The sequence below is a fragment of the Xenopus laevis genome, chromosome 1L, assembly GCF_017654675.1.
Source record: "Xenopus laevis strain J_2021 chromosome 1L, Xenopus_laevis_v10.1, whole genome shotgun sequence".
NCBI classification, from domain to species: domain Eukaryota; kingdom Metazoa; phylum Chordata; class Amphibia; order Anura; family Pipidae; genus Xenopus; species Xenopus laevis.
In genome coordinates this window covers 44416539-44434390 of record NC_054371.1, presented here as the reverse complement: position 1 = coordinate 44434390, position 17852 = coordinate 44416539, and the positions used below count along the sequence as shown (strand labels likewise).

General features: G+C 38.6%; 1 protein-coding gene across 1 annotated transcript in view; it reads right to left on the bottom strand.

Annotated features, from left to right (window-relative positions):
- Positions 1–15794, bottom strand: part of pdgfrl.L (platelet derived growth factor receptor like L homeolog) — a 42107-nt gene extending 26313 nt beyond the window's left edge. Inside the window, 2 exon segments of the mRNA NM_001091616.1 lie at positions 6601–6892; positions 15670–15794. Coding sequence (NP_001085085.1) covers positions 6601–6892; positions 15670–15724 — 347 coding nt within the window. The 5' untranslated portion in view covers positions 15725–15794.
- Between the last annotated feature and the right edge of the window lie 2058 nt (positions 15795–17852).

The window sequence follows — 17852 nt, the reverse complement described above, 5'->3', positions numbered from 1 at the left end:
AGATTCAAAAGCAACATATATGACCCATGTGACCCTCCTCAAGTCACTGATTGGTTACTGCCTGGTAACCAATCAGTGGGAACCAAGACAGCTGAAAAGCAGGAAGTAGTGTTCTGGCTATTATGTTACACATACAGTCACTCCAGCCTTTATACATTACATTTTTGGCTAACTAACTATATAAGAAACATTTTTTATTTTGCACAGCCTATCTATTTACACAGTTTTTATTTTTACACTGAACAATTCCTTTAAGAAGAGTCTCCTCTTGACAACCCATACTTACCTAATGATCTGATTTCAAGAGCAAATTAGAAAGTGCGGCTTTAAAGGAAAAAAGGTTTGGATAATACCCTGGAACTTTTTTAATAATTGGGAGCTGGACATGTGGAATTTGTTACCTAGAGAGGCTGTTTTGGCAGATGCAATACATATGTTCCAAAGATGTCTTTTCCTTTACACACAAAGGGGAAATTGTAGCAAATGTAGCTAGCTGAAACATTGTGAGTCAAGTCTATATCAGGATTATACATTTTATTCCAATTATTTGACACCTTTACTACAGAAAAGTTTACAATTACTTGATAGTACTGTGGAAGTGGGATGTATATAATTAAAATTATTTTCCCTACAAAAATGTGACAATTTCGATTTGGTCTTCATATTCAAGGATACCATTTTAAGAATTACAACTTCAATTTTTACAGGCAATGTATGACTCAACAAGTCCCTTACCTGAATATATATACATATTTAAATTCTCTGAACAACCAGCACTCCCGTATATAAAAATATCAGTTTTTATTTCTGTTACGTAACAGAATATCAGTTTTTATTTCTGTTACGTAACAGAAATAAAAACTGATATTTTTATATATATGGGAGTGCTGGTTCTTCAGAGAATTTAAATGCATATATTTTAACCGTGCACCCCAGCTGGAGAAGCTATACCAGAGTGCATTGGAGTGCAGATACTCATTGGAACGTGATATATATATATATATATATTACATATATATATAATGTATATATATATGTAAGAGTGGCTTTCTCAACGAAGGTCCTTGTGTGGGACCAAAACGTCGGATCAATAAACCTTTTTGAAACTTACTTGGAGTTGTGTGAAATTGTGTAAGTGCCATCACTACTGACAAACCATTTATTACTACTTTTTGCATGAGCACCCATGTCTTTTACTCAGTCAAGGTGTGCAGCATATATATATATATATATATATATATATATATATATATATATATATATATATATATATATATATATATATATATATATATATATATATATATATATTCTGCAACAGCTGCTTTTTCACAAAAAAATTACTTTAAAGCAGATCATAGGTGGCATTTAACTCATTAAAACCATTCAAGGCCACTCTGTGAATATAATGAAGGTGGGTAGTTACAGTGCCTGTTATCCAGAATGCTCAAAACATGGGATTTTCCAGATGACAGATCTTTCCGTAATTTGGTTCTTCATGAGCTAAGTCTACTACAAAATCATGTAAACATTAAATAAACCCAGCAGGTCTGTTTAGTTTCTTGTAAGGATTAATTATATATTAGTTTGGATCAAGTACAAAGTACTGTTTTATTATTACAGAAAAAAGGAAATAATTTTTAAAAATTTGGATTATGGGAGACAGCCTTTCGGATCTCTCTGGATAATGGGTTTCCAGATAACTGATCCCATACCTGTACTGGCTACTGGTCATTTTGCAGTCAGTAGTTTTGAGGTGAAATTTTGACAGAGGAGGTGCAGGCAGAAGCAATATCCAAATCTCCAACCAATATAACCTTGCTACTAGTACTAATCTACCCTCTAATCTACCCTGCATAGGTCTGATTTCCAAGTTTGAGGCACCTACCCCATGGCTGATACAAGGGCCTTCATTTCGTGGCCACAAATTGTCCAGACTGCAAATGTCCAGTTCTGCAAGCTTTTGAATTCAAACTTCTCTTTGCATAGAAACTGCACTCCAGGTGGTTAGGGTTCAGAATATTTAAAGTTAAAGCTTCTGTCCAATCAAAGAGCAGTTTCTGCACTTCTATGAATAAAAGCTAATTCATGCGTGATATGTGTGTTACTTCAATGCAATGTATTTTGCCATTGTCATCTGAATAATGTACAACGCTGACAGTAGAGCAGATCTAGTACTTCTCAAACAATGGTTCTGTATGCAGGGCAAATAGCTCTGTGTCCACCTGTCCTCTACAAAGTGTCCGTGGAGCCTCCAGCAGACGAATACTATAAAAGCATTCCTAACAGACTGTGTAAATGGAAAGTGTATTCCAAAAAATAAATCAGTGTAATCTAATAAAGACTGCCCAGATTCCTACCTTGGCCTGCCTGCTTTCTGGAACGTGCTGGCAGCAGAAAAGCACATTCCTTCACAAAGCCCTTTCTATATTCGGAGCAGGTCTATTCCTTTTATTTATATTTTGGAGGCTTTTTTTAAATATATGCTTGGGAAAGTGCCAGCCCGAATAGTAAAAAAATCAAATCTTCAACCCAGAACTTAATATTAAAATAAAGATCAAAAAAAGCCACAAACTAAAGGGCGAAAACTGACAGAATTATTGATACTATACATTGGCTACATTCTGAAATTCACACCAATAAAAGAGCACTAGTTTAAAATATTTTTTTTCTAAAATAGCATAAAATGCCTTGTTTTTTTAACCAATTCCACCATGCCACTGGTTCCACTTCTACGTGATGCAGATCTTTGTGCTGGAGATTTGCAGTGTGCAATGAATAAAACCCATCTGACCACAAGTAAAACTTTTAGTGCAAAGGGTTTCGTCAAATGACAAAATATACAGCAACTCTGTAGAGGAAAAAGTTTCATTTGTGGCAAAAAAAAGTTGACCCATGTGGCAGTACCATGAAAATTAAAGGAGAAGGAAAGGTTAAAACTAAGTAAGCCTTATCAGAAAGGTCCATCAAAATATACCAGTAAACCCCAAAAGTAGTGCTGATCTGAGTCCCCTGTCAAAAGAAACACTACATTTCTTTCCTTCTATTGTTTATACATGGGCTTCTGTATCAGACTTCCTGCCTTCAGCTTAAACCTCATTGCCCTGGGCAAGAGCATGCTCAGTTTGCTCCTCTCCCCCACCCCTCCCTTCTCTACTGTAATCTGAGCCCAGAGCAGGGAGAGACTCAGACAGGAAGTGATGTCACACCATGTTAATACTGCAGCTCCTATCCTAAACAAACAGAGTTTCTAGAGCTTTTTACTCAGGTATGGTAAAACATTCTACAGAATAAACATTCTAGCTTGCACTATTGCAGCTAATCTATTGACAATAAAATGCCTCCGTAGCTTTCCTTCTCCTTTAAAGGGTGGGGCAGGGTGGAAAAAGCAAAAAAAAGCAAAAAAAAGCAAAAAGGACTGCAAACTGCCATGTTTTTGGAACACTTACACCCTGCTCAGGCTTCTTTGCTTTACCTTACACATGAGCTGTGAATACCGCACTTCCTCCATTTAGCAGCACCTTATTCATGAGTGGTGGGCAGGAGGCTGAAGCAAGTTAGAAAGCACTAGTAATGTGCGGGTCGGTGTTTACCAGACCTACACCCAACCCTAAACCGCCCTCCCTCCACTGCGCCTGCCCGCGACTTCCGGGTTCCATTTATAGACCCACACGACCAGCCTGGCTGATGACATCACAAAAGGGGAGGGTGTGTCTATAAAAGAGGAAGCTGGAAGTCAGAAGCCTGCAGTGTAAGGAGGCGGGTGGGGAGAGCAGAAAGAAGAGCTCAACCAGAGCCGGAGGTGTGAGGTCTGCCCGAACCCAACCCGACCCGCAGGTATAAGGGCTGGCCCGCACATCACTAGAAAGCACTGGTAGCCACAGGCTGCAACAGAGGGCCAAACTTACATATTAGTGCCTCCTTGACAGGTCTATAAAGGGATCATACCTCCCAACTGCCCGTTTTTCATAGGACAGTCCTGATGTTGACATCACAACCCGCAGTCCCTGATTGTTACTGAAATGTCTCGAATTTCTCTTCGATCTCCTGCACTGAACAGCACAGAAAAAGATACAAGTTTCTAACTTAATTGGCTTTTGGCAAAACACCCAGAATACATGGCAGGTGCACTTAGATACTTTTGTAACAATTTAAGATAAACAAAGAAACAATTGTAATAATTTAAGATAAGCAGGTCTCTTGAGGAAACTACAACTTGCAGCTTAAAGGGCAATTCGCCTTCATTGTAAAACACATAAAAACCACAGAAATGTGTTCAAACTTTCATAACCTTCAAGAAATCATACAATGTAGCCTCTCCAGGACTCAAGAATCACTTAGTTTAGCATATAAATCACCCATCTTTATTAACACATCTGATTAAAACAGTGTCCAAGGTCTGACGCGTTTCGTAACTACGTACTTACTCAGAGACCACTGTTGAGACCATAAGCGTTGGGTTCAGGGCAGGGTTCATCCGAACCATGAGATCTGAATGGTGAGCGGTTACAGAATTTACCGTTAACAATGTATTTGGACTGGTGGGAGTGAGTTAGACGGACAAGAGAAACAAGTTTTGAGTGCTGGATGTACGTTTGCTTGTAAACTTTCAGAACCTGCCAAATGTTGGAAATAAACATGGTAATTTGGGGGTGTGACCACAAAAATTGGCGTGGTCAAAATATAATCGATGCGTTCTGCGCAGCAAATCTTTTTGTTCCTCTTTCTATTTACAAAATGTTGGGAGGTATGAGGAATTCACACCATAATAGAAGTGTCTGGAGATGCCTAAACAGTTGCAAAGTCAGGTAGGCTGTATAAGTCAGCCCTGACTCACAGTGACCTGCCCTCACCAGAAGAATATAATTGTATCCAGTAATCATGCAGGTGAGAAAGAAAAGGAACATACTGCAGGGACACTCAGTGAGACTCAATGCTTCTGTGCCATGAGGCTTTTAGTGAACTGCCAAGGAGCACAATAAAGACATATACTGAAGTTTTTCTTGGGTGGAGGTCCATTTCTGGAGCAATTCAGGCACCAGAACCTGCAAGGAACTATTCCCTGTCGCCAGTGTATGTCATTTTTGCACTGACATGCTGACCCAGTGTTAGATCCGGAGATAGAAAACCACCTTGAAAACACAGGCTTCCTAAGAATAAAGTTACATTCAATACAAGGAAAGATTGACTGAGGAACGCCGTGACCGAATGGAATGTCAGAAATGTGAAGATCTAAAATTGCATGTGGAAAACCAGACTATTCCGCATATCCATTAAGGAACAGTATTTGAAAATAGAGAAATATATTCCCCACCCAGCATTCCAGTTTCTGTGAATATAACTAAATTATATTGTGACCCGAGCAGAGACTCAGTGGGAGATCTACATGTTCTCTTTAGGTTACTCTGCTTCTCTTTGCAAAGTGTCAACTAACAGTATCCCTTTCTTTATGTTGCTACATTCTCTATCTACTTCTAACCACAGTAAAGGACAGGGATTCATCAAATTATAGTTATTGGAGTTGCATTTCAATGGTCACCAAGAGGTACTGTACCATCTACACAACACAATCCTTCTGTAGATGGTTCTGCCCAACTGCCTTTTGCACCAATGTGCCCTTTTACACCTGCTATCCCACAGTTACACTCCCTTCCCAGAGACTATTATCTCCACTGTTACTATATGCACCATCTCTCCCTACTATACCTGATATTCCACAGTCACACTCCCTTCCCAGAGACTATTATCCCACTGTTATTATAGGCACCATCTCTCCCTACTATACCTGCTATCCCACTGCCACAGTCCCTTCCCAGAGACTATTATCCCACTGTTACTATAGAGACCATCTCTCCCTACTATACCTGCTATCCCACAGCCACAGTCCTTTCCCAGAGACTATTATCCCACTGTTACTATAGGCACCATCTCTCCCTACTATACCTGCTATGCTACAGTCCCTTCCCAGAAACTCTTATCCCACTGTTACTATAGACACCATCTCCCTACTATACCTGCTATCCCACAGCCACAGTCCCTTCCCAGAGACTATTATCCCACTGTTACTATAGGCACCATCTCTCCCTACTATACCTGCTGTGGTACAGTTCCTTCCCAGAAACTCTTATCCCACTGTTACTATAGGCACCATCTCTCCCTACTATACCTGCTATGTCACAGTTCCTTCTCAGAGGCTATTGTCCACTGTTACTATAGGCACCATCTCTACCTACTGCTATTTTATAAATAACTGCAAACAATAACTTATTTGTTTTGGTTTGTTTTAATTATGTTATTTTTATTTTGGCTTTAAATCTGTTTTTCATTATTAAGGACTCTGTTACTGGGCACCCGCATGGGGCTTAAATGGCGAACTGGAAAATCAATAGAAAGAGCAAATGATAGGAAAGGAAAAGAATAAATATCATATGGAAGACAGAAAGAATATAAAAGCAAATGACTTAAAAGAAAGAGAAATTATTTCTGCCTTGAGAATTATTAGGTCCTCATTCATGGTACAAAATTACAATCGGTAGAAACATTTGAGAATAAACGATACATTATGTTGAATTAAAGATGAAATCATGATAATTATCATACCTGAGCCTAGAGTCCCTGTATGTATCCAGATATGCAGGATAACTCCACAAGATCTTCTCTCCTTTGCATCTCAATTCCATACTCTGACCAGCACTCATACTCAGCATGGCGGGTGGCTTTTGGAATCGTCCTTTGTCCATTACTTGAGTCAGAATAGAGTGCACTTTTGCCACTGTTTCCGTTGACTCCTTCAGCTTGGTAACTTTAGGTTTAACTTTTTTTATGGCCGGTTTGATTTTATTTTCCCCTGGTTCTTTGGGATGTTTACCCTTGGCAGCTGGTTGGCTCAAAACTAAGAGAAAGATCCAATATAAATAAATACCACATATGAAATGACAACATTTCATAGAGATGTATAAATATGTTATATATTTGGTTACGATAATAAACATTTAAACATGAAATTCACAAAGAAAATAGGAACCTGTTACAACTCATGCGCTATCTAATTCATACTTCAACTTTTGTAACAATTTTGAGATAAGCAAATAAGTAATTGTAACAATGTAAGATAACAGGTCTCTTGGGAGAAGTTAGACTCACAGCTTAAAGGGCAAATCACTTTCATTAGCAAAATTGTAATAACTGAAAAAAAACACAGAAATATGTTCAAACTTTCATAACCTGACAAATTTTGTAAAATGAGCATGGTAATTAGGGGGTGTGGCCACAAAAAATGGCAAAAATTAGCCGCACTGCAACTTTTTTGTCCCTCTTATTATTTCCAAAATGTTGGGAGTTATGATCTAATTCAGTCCCATGACCAGCTGTGAAATAGAAGCAAACTAACATACTGTAGACAGAAAAAAAAATTAAAAACCAAAACTACACACAGTAGTCCTTTCAAAGAGAAGCATGAGTCTGTATCACTACACTAAGCAAGCTCAACACGCTAATTGTAGAGCACAATTATCATGTTACCTGAGCTGTACCTCTGTAGTGGAGCACAAGGCTGATTATCTGACTACTCCTCAAATCGACACAAACACACAATAGTCTCTCATTATGTCTGTCTAATCTCTGCCCGTGTAATGAAACTCAGGTAGGCTTTCATTTCCAGCTACATGGTATATTGTTTTGTTTTTATGTGTATTGCAATCAGCACACAGAGACACAGATCTGTTTAGTCTGCTTTACTTCCTTGTCCTGGAACTACATTAAACAACATATCCATGTGCTTAGTGGAGTGATATTATGACATCTTCCTTTTTTATTTATTTTTTTTAAACATACATATAAAACAAAACAAGTTAAGTAAAGTACAGTTAAGTAATCACTCTTCAATAAGTCTTGACAGTCTGTACGCTCCGTTCTGCTAAGCCATTGCACTGTGGATGATGTGGACTTGATGTTGTGTGGAAGGACTCTCATACTTCAGCAAAAACTTTGAATTCCAAGTGGATGAATATTATGACACATGACATCAGCAGGGAGCATTCTCTTTCCTTACAAAATGTTCTTTATGGTAACAGGTCACTCATAATACTATTTAATATTTGCTGCATTTCCTAAGATCAAAACACCTATAGAGAATAAGGAGAGAAGTCGCACACCCTTAAATTCAACTACAGGGTGCTAATCCATAGGTGACTCCCCATAAGGGTCTCCAGACTGAATTTACAAATATTAAGAGTAATGGATAGCACACCCGATTTGAAAAATTAAATACATTTATTACAAAAAAGAAGATAAAATAATATACAGAAAAATAAATATAAAGAGGTGAGCCCAAAATACCTATAGCTCTTGAACAAAAATGATCAATTATGGGACATTCATAACAGTTCACTACATACAGTAAGTCATATTAAAAGTATAGTAAGAAAAAAACCTGTGGAATGCAGCAAAAATTCTTTTCATTCTAAAGTATTCCGTACATTTTTTCCAGGCACAAACAGATCGAATCCACGATTAACAGTCCTTTCTAGTTTTGCAGACAAGCAACTGTCTGAATTCTCATGCATGGGTGTGATGCTTATTAAATTGCTAACACAAACCCTACCAAAGACACTAGGAAATAGAAACCAGATTTACTGTGGAAACTAGAGTTTCTGAGATTTTTGTTGGATCTCCATAGCTCAGCATAGACATCTGGCACTAACCAAGCCAGCACATATTTTCTAGCATGGCTAAAACTGTAAAATGTATGTCTGTGGTACAACCGAGCTGGAGATTAAACTTCTCTTTACTATCATAAAGGTTGCTTAAAATTATTTTATATTATCATATTGTTAGAGGGCAGGTTCTAAGCAGTTTGTTATACTTCTACTCTTTATAAGCAGACAACTCCATCCTTGTTCACTATCTTTGGCATCCTTGCATTTTGAAGTAGGCTTGGCTTGTTCAGCTGTTGTTAATCTGGCCACAGGTGCTCAGTGGTAGCCATCAGTCTGCCTATAAAAGCCCCAGTCACTCACTGCTTGTTGTACAGTTGGTCAAGCAAGTTCCCTAGATTTGCCACTTTTTGTGGTGGGGAACTCTGGGCAGGGCGGAACAGATGTTGTCTGGAGCAGAGTAGGTGATGTTTTATGGCATCTCTAGAATGTCAGGGATGAGGTTATGATGTGGCAATCAGCAAAACTTAATTTGCAACCTAATTTGGAAATCCAGATACTGGACTGGGGGCAACCAATCCAGCAACCTCCCACCTTCTCTCCTTGCACTCATGATCAGGGTCAGGGGGGAGGTCTGTAGGCAGTCAGGTCTCAGATAGGTAGGGGGTCTGGGTTAGCGGAGCCCACCAAATTTTTTTCCTGGTTCAGTCCGACCTTGTCCAGACAATTTTTAACCTGGACAAGCTTCCCAAAAACCGGGCAGGTGAAAACCAGACAGGTGGCAGGTGGTGATTCCTGCTACTGCTATTCCCTGTTTCCTCCTTCACTGGTCCTGTCCCTTGTGTTGACTCCTGGGTTTTGACCCCGGCTTGTTTCATACGATTTTATGGCTTTTATCTGTTCTGACTCAACCTGTCTGGCTAAGTCCAGCTCTGTCCTTACCGGCTTCTTTGCTGCAGTATATGTTTGGCTCACTTAACTGCCCCTGTGGGAGTTACTGGATTCTCATGGAGTAAATCCTGGTGGCACCTGAGTAGCTGAGGGCCGGATCCAAAGCTAAAGGTGATTGTAATAGGCAGGAGAACATGCCTAGACAACGATCCAACCTCCCCTGGGGTTTGTGTTTGCCATATGTGACAACCATATGTCACATGGATAAAAATGTTAATGAATAGCAGAATTGGGTGGTATTAAACCAATCCACAGTCTTGTTACTTGGTTATCATTTAGTAACTATAAATAAAGGAATACGATTTGTAAAAATGTAATTAAGTTAGAGAAGATACATACCAAACAGATAAAAAGGAAGAAATTGCAATGTGCAATGTAGACAAAAAGTTTAAAAATTGAGTATTGGACCCTTTAAAATGTAGTTAGGTGCAGCAATTAGGGGGGTTATTTACTAAACTCTGAATGCCAGAAACCTGAAACATATTTTTTTGGCATAAAATCCAAATTTTTAGTGCAAAAAAAATTCGGGAATTTATTATACCCCAAAAAAAATCCAGCATCTCAGACCTGTCGATGTTGCATATAAGTCAATGGGAGAAGTCCCAAAGAGGTTTTGATCTGCACTGGGTTTCGTGCAATAATCCAAAGATTTTGAGTTTTCTAGCAAAAATCAGAAAAAAAAACAGAATTTATGGGTGGAAAATCCGAAAAATTCATATGATTCATTTTTTATCACGGTTTTTCATGTTTTTTCCTGCAAACACAATTTTCTGAAAAGTGTTTCAATAAATAAGGAGTAAAAATCCATGCGGATTTGGTCTGAGTTTTTTTCAGAAAATATTGAGATAAATTTGGCCTTTAATAAATGTATGACTTGGGCGCCAAATTCTGAAAAGTTGTACACTCAGAATTTGCAGATGTTTTTTTTTTAGACTTCCTGAACTTTTTCAAGCTGATTACTTGATAAATGAGTTACACTTTGGAGTTAGGTTGACTTTGTTGTATTAAAAAAATGACAGAAAGTCGAGTTTTAGTAAACACCCCACTTCGAGTGTTAATTTCAATCACCTTGTGTTTCTTCCACTTGCTGCAACGGGTTCCACCTTTTTTTTTAAACTAATGTATCTGCCAATACAACCAGTTCAGGGAGTGAATCCTACAACTTCTTCAGGGAGAGAATTTTACAACTTCACAGCTCTCACTGTAAAAAATACCATAAGACTGGATTTCCCACGGACTTACGATACAAATCCCCACAGTGGCAAAAACTTGTCACAACTATTTACCTTGGTCAACTGACATCAGTTTGTCACTACGTATATGAGAAACATTTTGAATATTGTGAGCGTGGGGGGGGGTTCTTGCTGTACATCCCGGCCCCTACAAAAATGTTTATTATTTTAATTTAAAAAACTTTTATTCATTCTCCTATATTGTGCACACTCTTAGTATCTTATGGCTGGACCTGTTCTTCTCAACTTTCTAACAGTCCTTAATATTTTGTTTGAATATAGTTTTTTAAAATTATTTGTTAGCTTTCTTTTTGGCATGCAACTGAAAATGTTATCTGGTATCATTATCCTTGTGTTTTACGGATTATATTCATCCTCCACTCTGACTTTCAAACTGCTGCTTGGTAATTTAGCCCTAATAACCAGATGGCAGTTTACATTACAGTTTACAATAGACCTATTGTGAACTGTTTTAGAATTGTCTATATCATACAAAGAAAATAATTTTGTAAGTGATCTACTCCATTTATAATAAGCAAAGGGCAACATTACTAAATGGCCAGATTTGAGTATCTGCAAGAATTTTGGAAAATCAAAAATATACTAGAGAATGGTGTATGTTCACACCAACTGGTGTCTTTAAAACCCATGAGTCAAAGTGCTGGGTCACAGTCTGACAGTCAAGGTTCATTACCTCCAATTTAAACACTGAATGGTGGTGGTTAAAAAAAACACAGCAATCCCAAGGGCAAACAAAAATGAGACGTATAGAGGGAAAAAAGCATCTGTGGTCTTGTATAGACTTTAAAAATTGATGTCCTAACTTGCATTATGCCACCAGAATAGGAAATACTGGCGCAGAAAAACATATTTTTATGTGACAACTGCGTTTCTATGTTCTAATAGGAAAATGTAACTGAATCTAAAAACTTCTGGAAATTTACATCTTTTTATCAAATCTATATTTATAGTTCTCATTGGATCTCTGACTTGCAGAGTTGGTGGTGGATACAGACCAGGCGCCACTGGCAGGGTGAGGAGGGACATATATGCTGGGAATACAATCCACACCTTTTGTAAAAATAGTTGTACACTCCACGCAGCAAACCACAGAAAAAATAGAGGCGTTTTTGGAGCACTTTAAATGTAAATATAGTTAAATATATTTAATAAATATATTGTTCTGATCATAAACTTTTTACAAAAAAAAAATCCTATTTTTGAGAGTGTGTGCACTTACATACCAAAAGGAGTGGTCCTACAACCCTCTGTACTTCAGAACATAGATAGTCCTACTGTGTGGAAATAGAGCTATGCAAGGTACCTTTCTCCTTTTAACAAACACGATTAGAACTATTGGCCTAACCTCAAATATAGGGGCAACTCTGATCTTTTAGTGCTAATTGTGAGCTAGGGGAAAACCATGGTGGTATACATACTGTATTTGTCCTTTACTTTGGAGTTCTCTAGACATGGGAGACACTGATTAGCCTTCATAATGGGTCAGTGAGTTTACTGCTGCCCCTGAGACCAATCACATTACAGCTCATACTCATAATTGCCAATACTATGGGGCTGATTCATACTAGGGGCCGATTCACTAAATTCGAGTGAATGATTCGAAGTAAAAAAACTTCGTATTTCGAAGTATTTTGTGGGCTACTTCGACCATCGAATGGGCTACTTCGACCTTCGACTACGACTTCGAATCGAAGGATTCGAACTAAAAATCGTTCGACTATTCGACCTTAGGGGCTGATTCATTAAGGGTCGAATATCAAGGGTTAATTAACCATCGATATTCGACTGGGAATTGAAATCCTTCGACTTCGAATATCGAAGTTGAAGAATTTAGCGCAAATACTGCGATCGTACGATCGAAGGATTATTCCTTCGATCGAACGATTAAATCCTTCGAATCGAACGATTCGAAGGATTTTAATCCAACGATCGAAGGAATATCCTTCGATCAAAAAAACTTAGGAAAGCCTATGGGGACCTTCCCCATAGGCTAACATTGACTTCGGTAGCTTTTAGCTGGCGAACTAGGGGGGTCAAAGTTTTTTTTAAAGAGACAGTACTTCAACTATCGAATGGTCGAATAGTCGAACGATTTTTTTAGTTTGAATCCTTCGATTCGAAGTTGAAGGTCGAAGTAGCCCATTCGATGGTCGAAGTAGCCCAAAAAATACTTCGAAATTCAAAGTTTTTTTACTTCGAATCCTTCACTCGAATTTAGTGAATCGGCCCCTATGAATATGAAAATGTCAGTATATGTGAAAGGTGGGTATAAATATATTATATACCTTTTATTGGTGTTGAAGACTCGATCTACAAATGTAGCTACATTTGTAATTCATGCCTTCAACACCAACAGTATGGTTGGAGCTCCCTTTTATCATGGGATGAAGGTGGTCTTTCAGAATGGCTTTGCAATTACTGACATGGGGAGGCAGAACTCAAAAGCAATATTCCAACTGATTTCTGATTTAGTCGCCCGGCGACTAATCACCTTTCTTTGGGGCGACTAATCTCCCTGAACTGCTTCCTCGTGTCTTCCGCCTGCTTCAATGAAAAATTGCCTGTGGCAATGCACTCGCAGCGCTTCATTTTGCGAAGTCGCCCGAAGTTTCCTCACAAGGAGATTCTAGCCGTCAGGAGGCAGTTTGGGAGATTAGTCACCCCAAAGAAGAGGCGATTTAAAATTCCCCGAATCGGAGCATGTGTCTCTGCCCTAAACCACAACACCACTCTGGTAGTAATGCAGCTTTCCCTTAGCTAACAGAACATTTAAACATAAATTCTACACATTATGTTAACCCCTTTGCCAACCACCTAGAAAGTAGGTTGTTGGCAGCCAATGTAAAGGACATTTGTCATAAACGTCTTCCTGCTGTCTTTACTTTAAAAAAGTGATTAATAATCAGTTTGTCCACAAGAACATTTTTATTTCTCATGAATGTAAGGCACTGCTTTGATTATACACAGACTAGCAAGCTGCCTATTTATCTGATGGACTGTCTCACCTTGCTAAAGGTACATGCCAAACGTACTGATTTGACTAATAAAGATGGCTGCATTAGCGCAGAATAACTTGTGTGTGTAGGTATAATGCTGGCTAGCTTTGTGAAAAAGCAAAACGTCAAAATGTAAATCCAGAGAGCAGACACCCGTGGACCTTACTGGGCTGGGGTTTAAAAAAAAAATACTCTTGAAATTATAGACAGTAAGTAAGTAACACGATAATGCTATATTATGCAATTTGTACTACTTTATAAATTATATTGTTATTTTATATATATATATATATATATATATATATATATATATATATATATATATATATATATATATAATAATATATATTATAGAATAGCTTTGTAGATTCTGAAACCAAAATATTGTAATTTATGCGATTCCTTGCCCCCACCCGTAAAATTTTCTGTGGACACCCATGGCACCGTGGCTATTGGCTATTTGGTAGCCCCTATAAGGACTGGTAGCATACAGGAGGCTTTGCTTGGCCTTACAACTGGTTTTTATGCAAATATAACTGGCCTCCAAAGCAAGAATTAAAAAAATATAAGGACCTGCTGTGAGGCCACTGGGAGCAACATCCAAGGGGTTGGTGAACAACATGTTGCTCATGAGCCACTGGTTAGGGATCACTGCTTTAAATGTTTAGTCCTACAGTTATTCTGCAAATATCCTAACAATTTTAGGTAAGTTTGGCATTAAAGGTAAAATACACCCCATTTATAAGTAGGCTTTTCACAGAATATCTCAGTCATCAGCAAGAAAGGCTATGAGAAACATTAAATGGTCAGTGTATTATCCCTTTAAAAGTTATGTAAGAATGTGCACTTGCTGCTTTGTCTGTTGTGGTTGGATTGATAAAGTTCCACTTGTACAGAGTTGCCTGGACTCTCCGAAGGAACTTTATACGCCCTGCAGCATTAGAAAAATACACAGAAATCCACCCTTTAGTATCTTACTACCAATTACTCATTTGTACCATGTTGCACAATGAAAATGGTAAGTTATTTCTTAATAAAGACTTTGTGATTTTAAAGTATAATTGGTCTTGGTGTTTTTTTTTCCTTCTAAACTAACGACTTTTTTTTTTTTTTTACATTTTTTGGATGTTACTTTAACACTCTCTGGAAAGAGCTGAGTAAAAGTGTCCTGTTCTTTAAAGGATAAGAAATAAAATATAAATTACCTTAGGTACAGTTATGTGCGCCCTTAGCGGGATGATGGGACTTGCAGTGTAATAATTTTGCTGTGAAATACAGGAGTACATTTCTTCCATATATTAATCAGTAACTTCTCATTCTCATGCAGAGGCACAGGTGTAACAGCAGCTATCACTTGTTTATATTATTTCCCCACTAATGTACATTCTCTTTATCCCAATGGTATGCAAGAAGTCCAATTAATAAAAGTAAACTAGACTTTCATATTTATATTGCATTGATTTGTTTAGGTGTGCCCCTGGGGAAATAGTGATAAAAGGTCCTTTGTCAAATGATTCTCCCCATGTGAATTTATCAGACTTCAGATTTTTCATGACTTCTTTACCCTTAGTAAATCTCACCCTTAAGTGTGAACATTTTCACTGTCAGAATGAATTCACTGCAGAATAAGTCTCAGCAAAGCGCCAGCAAAGTGTACACTTGATAGCACATTCCCTGCCTATGATTTCATGGATTTATTTTTGGTTGCTGAGAAAGATGATTATCCCAGTAGCTGAGTCTGGTGACTACCAAAAGCTGCTCTATTCACAAGTGTCCAAACAGTCAACATTCAGGAGACTCGGTAAAATAACTCACCATTTTGTAGAGCTTCGTGAACAAGGATCAAGCTGAAAATGAACCAGAATTTCATGTTGTCAGTAGGCTGGGGGTCCCCAATGCAGTCTGCAGCCCAAACAAAGCGAGGGAGGAAAAAAGCAGAGTCTCTGGCTGCTGTCAGTATAAAGATGAGGTAAAAAGGCTGTTAGGAATGTGGACGGCTGATTTGTATTTTCCAAAAGCATGAAGACAAGCTTCTAACGGATCAGGTTTCAAGAAATACATGGAAAGAAAAAAAATCTTAAAAATATGTGAAACATGTCTGCTCTCTGCTGGTTAGAAGAAAAATGGACTTTTATCTGCTCTGAACTCCACGGATCAGATCCTCATTTATTATCAGCAGTGATTATGACTTTCACACACCATTAGGGTCAGGCCACACCGGGCGTTTTGGGGAGATTTGGTCGCCTGGTGATTAATCGCCTCGTTTTCGCGGCGACCAATCTCCCCAAACGCCTTCCGTGACTCTGCGCCGCCTATACCAAACCAGCACATCCGATGCCACTACCGCGCATGCGCACGAAAGCAGCTACATGCGCGACGGGGATGGGGGCGATCTGGCTGGCTGGCCTGCCTAGGGCTGGCCCGCCTCTGGTGATAAGGTTCCATGCTAGTAAAATTCTACATCCTATTTTGAGTTTTCTTCAACCACCATGGGATTCCTTATCCGGAAACCCGTTATCCAAAATGCTCAGAATTTCTGGAAGGCCATCTCCACTTTTAGAAAATAATTCACATTTTTAAAAATAATTTCCTTTTTTCTGTAATAATAAAACAGTTCCTTATACTTGATCCCAATAAGATATAATTAATCCTTATTGGATGCAAAACCAGCCTATTCGGTTTATTGAATGTATACATGATTTTTTAGTAGATCCAAATTACAGAAAGACCACTTATCTGAAAAACCCCAGTCCCAAGAATTCTGGGTAATAGGTCCCCAGTGTCAGACTGGCCCACTGGGATACCCGGAAAACTCCCGGTGGGCCCAGGTGTCAGTGGGTCCTCCTGCTTCTAAACATTTGACCTATTTCATGGCCATTCCTTATTTCCTTAACAAAAAGGAAAGAAAAAGAAACAAGACCAGGAGAATAGAGGTTGAGTGAGGAGAGGAAGAAAATAGTACTGAGAGTGGGCCCCCGGGTGTAAGGTTTTTTGGTGGGCCCCTGGTGTCCCAGTGTCCCAGACACTGCAGGTCCCATACCTGGATATACCTATTTTAACTAGGAGTGGAGCAGGTTTTACCAATAAGCAGATCCAGAGTTTCATTGGAGATGAACCCCATGAGACCCTTTTGCAATGTTTTATATAATGAGTTTGGTGTATCAGTGACATAGGTTAGAATGAATGGTCCTGGGAAAGGGAAGAAGGCAGACATAAAGGTTAAGTGCCATATATATATATATATATTACTTAGAACATTGGAATGCACAAGTTACCATACTTTTGCCATTGTCCTCTGTACAGACTTAGAGGTTGTTCTTGTTTATTCTAAACCGGACAATATCCCTAGACTTCTCACACTACATTCCCTTGATCACAAACCATGGCCCCTGTGTGCATAAGTGCTAATAACTAGAAGGGCTATGGGAGGTGATAAGAGACAATGTGGCCAGCCAGACATAACATAGTAACATAGTAAATTAGATTGAAAAGTCCATCAAGTTCAACCTTTTAAGTCTATATATAATCTACCTAACTGCCAGTTGATCCAGAGGAAGGCAAAAAAACCCAATTTAGAGTCTCCATTTTGCCTCAGAGGGGGAAAAATGCCTTCCTGACTCCAAGATGGACCAGTCCATGGATCAATAGTCCCTTGGGCAAGACTAAAACTGAAGCTGTCAGAGCATTCAGTACAGAAATTCTCTGTCTGCATTTCTACACTTTCTGTGCCCATAGCCTTTAATAAAAGGCACAAAGTTTTTTCCAGATGCAGCAACCAATCCATAAGGGATTTTCTCTTGGATACAGATAACCAGTAAATGCTTCCTGCTGAAATAAAGTTTTCTCATTGATTTGAATCAGGTCTATTATTTCTCACCAGACATGTGTTGGTTGATGGTGGCCAAGTCAACAGCAGGCAGCATAGGAGATTTTGGCTGAAGAGACACCTTTTAAGGAGAACTAAACCTTAACAATTTATATGGATAGAAATACCATAT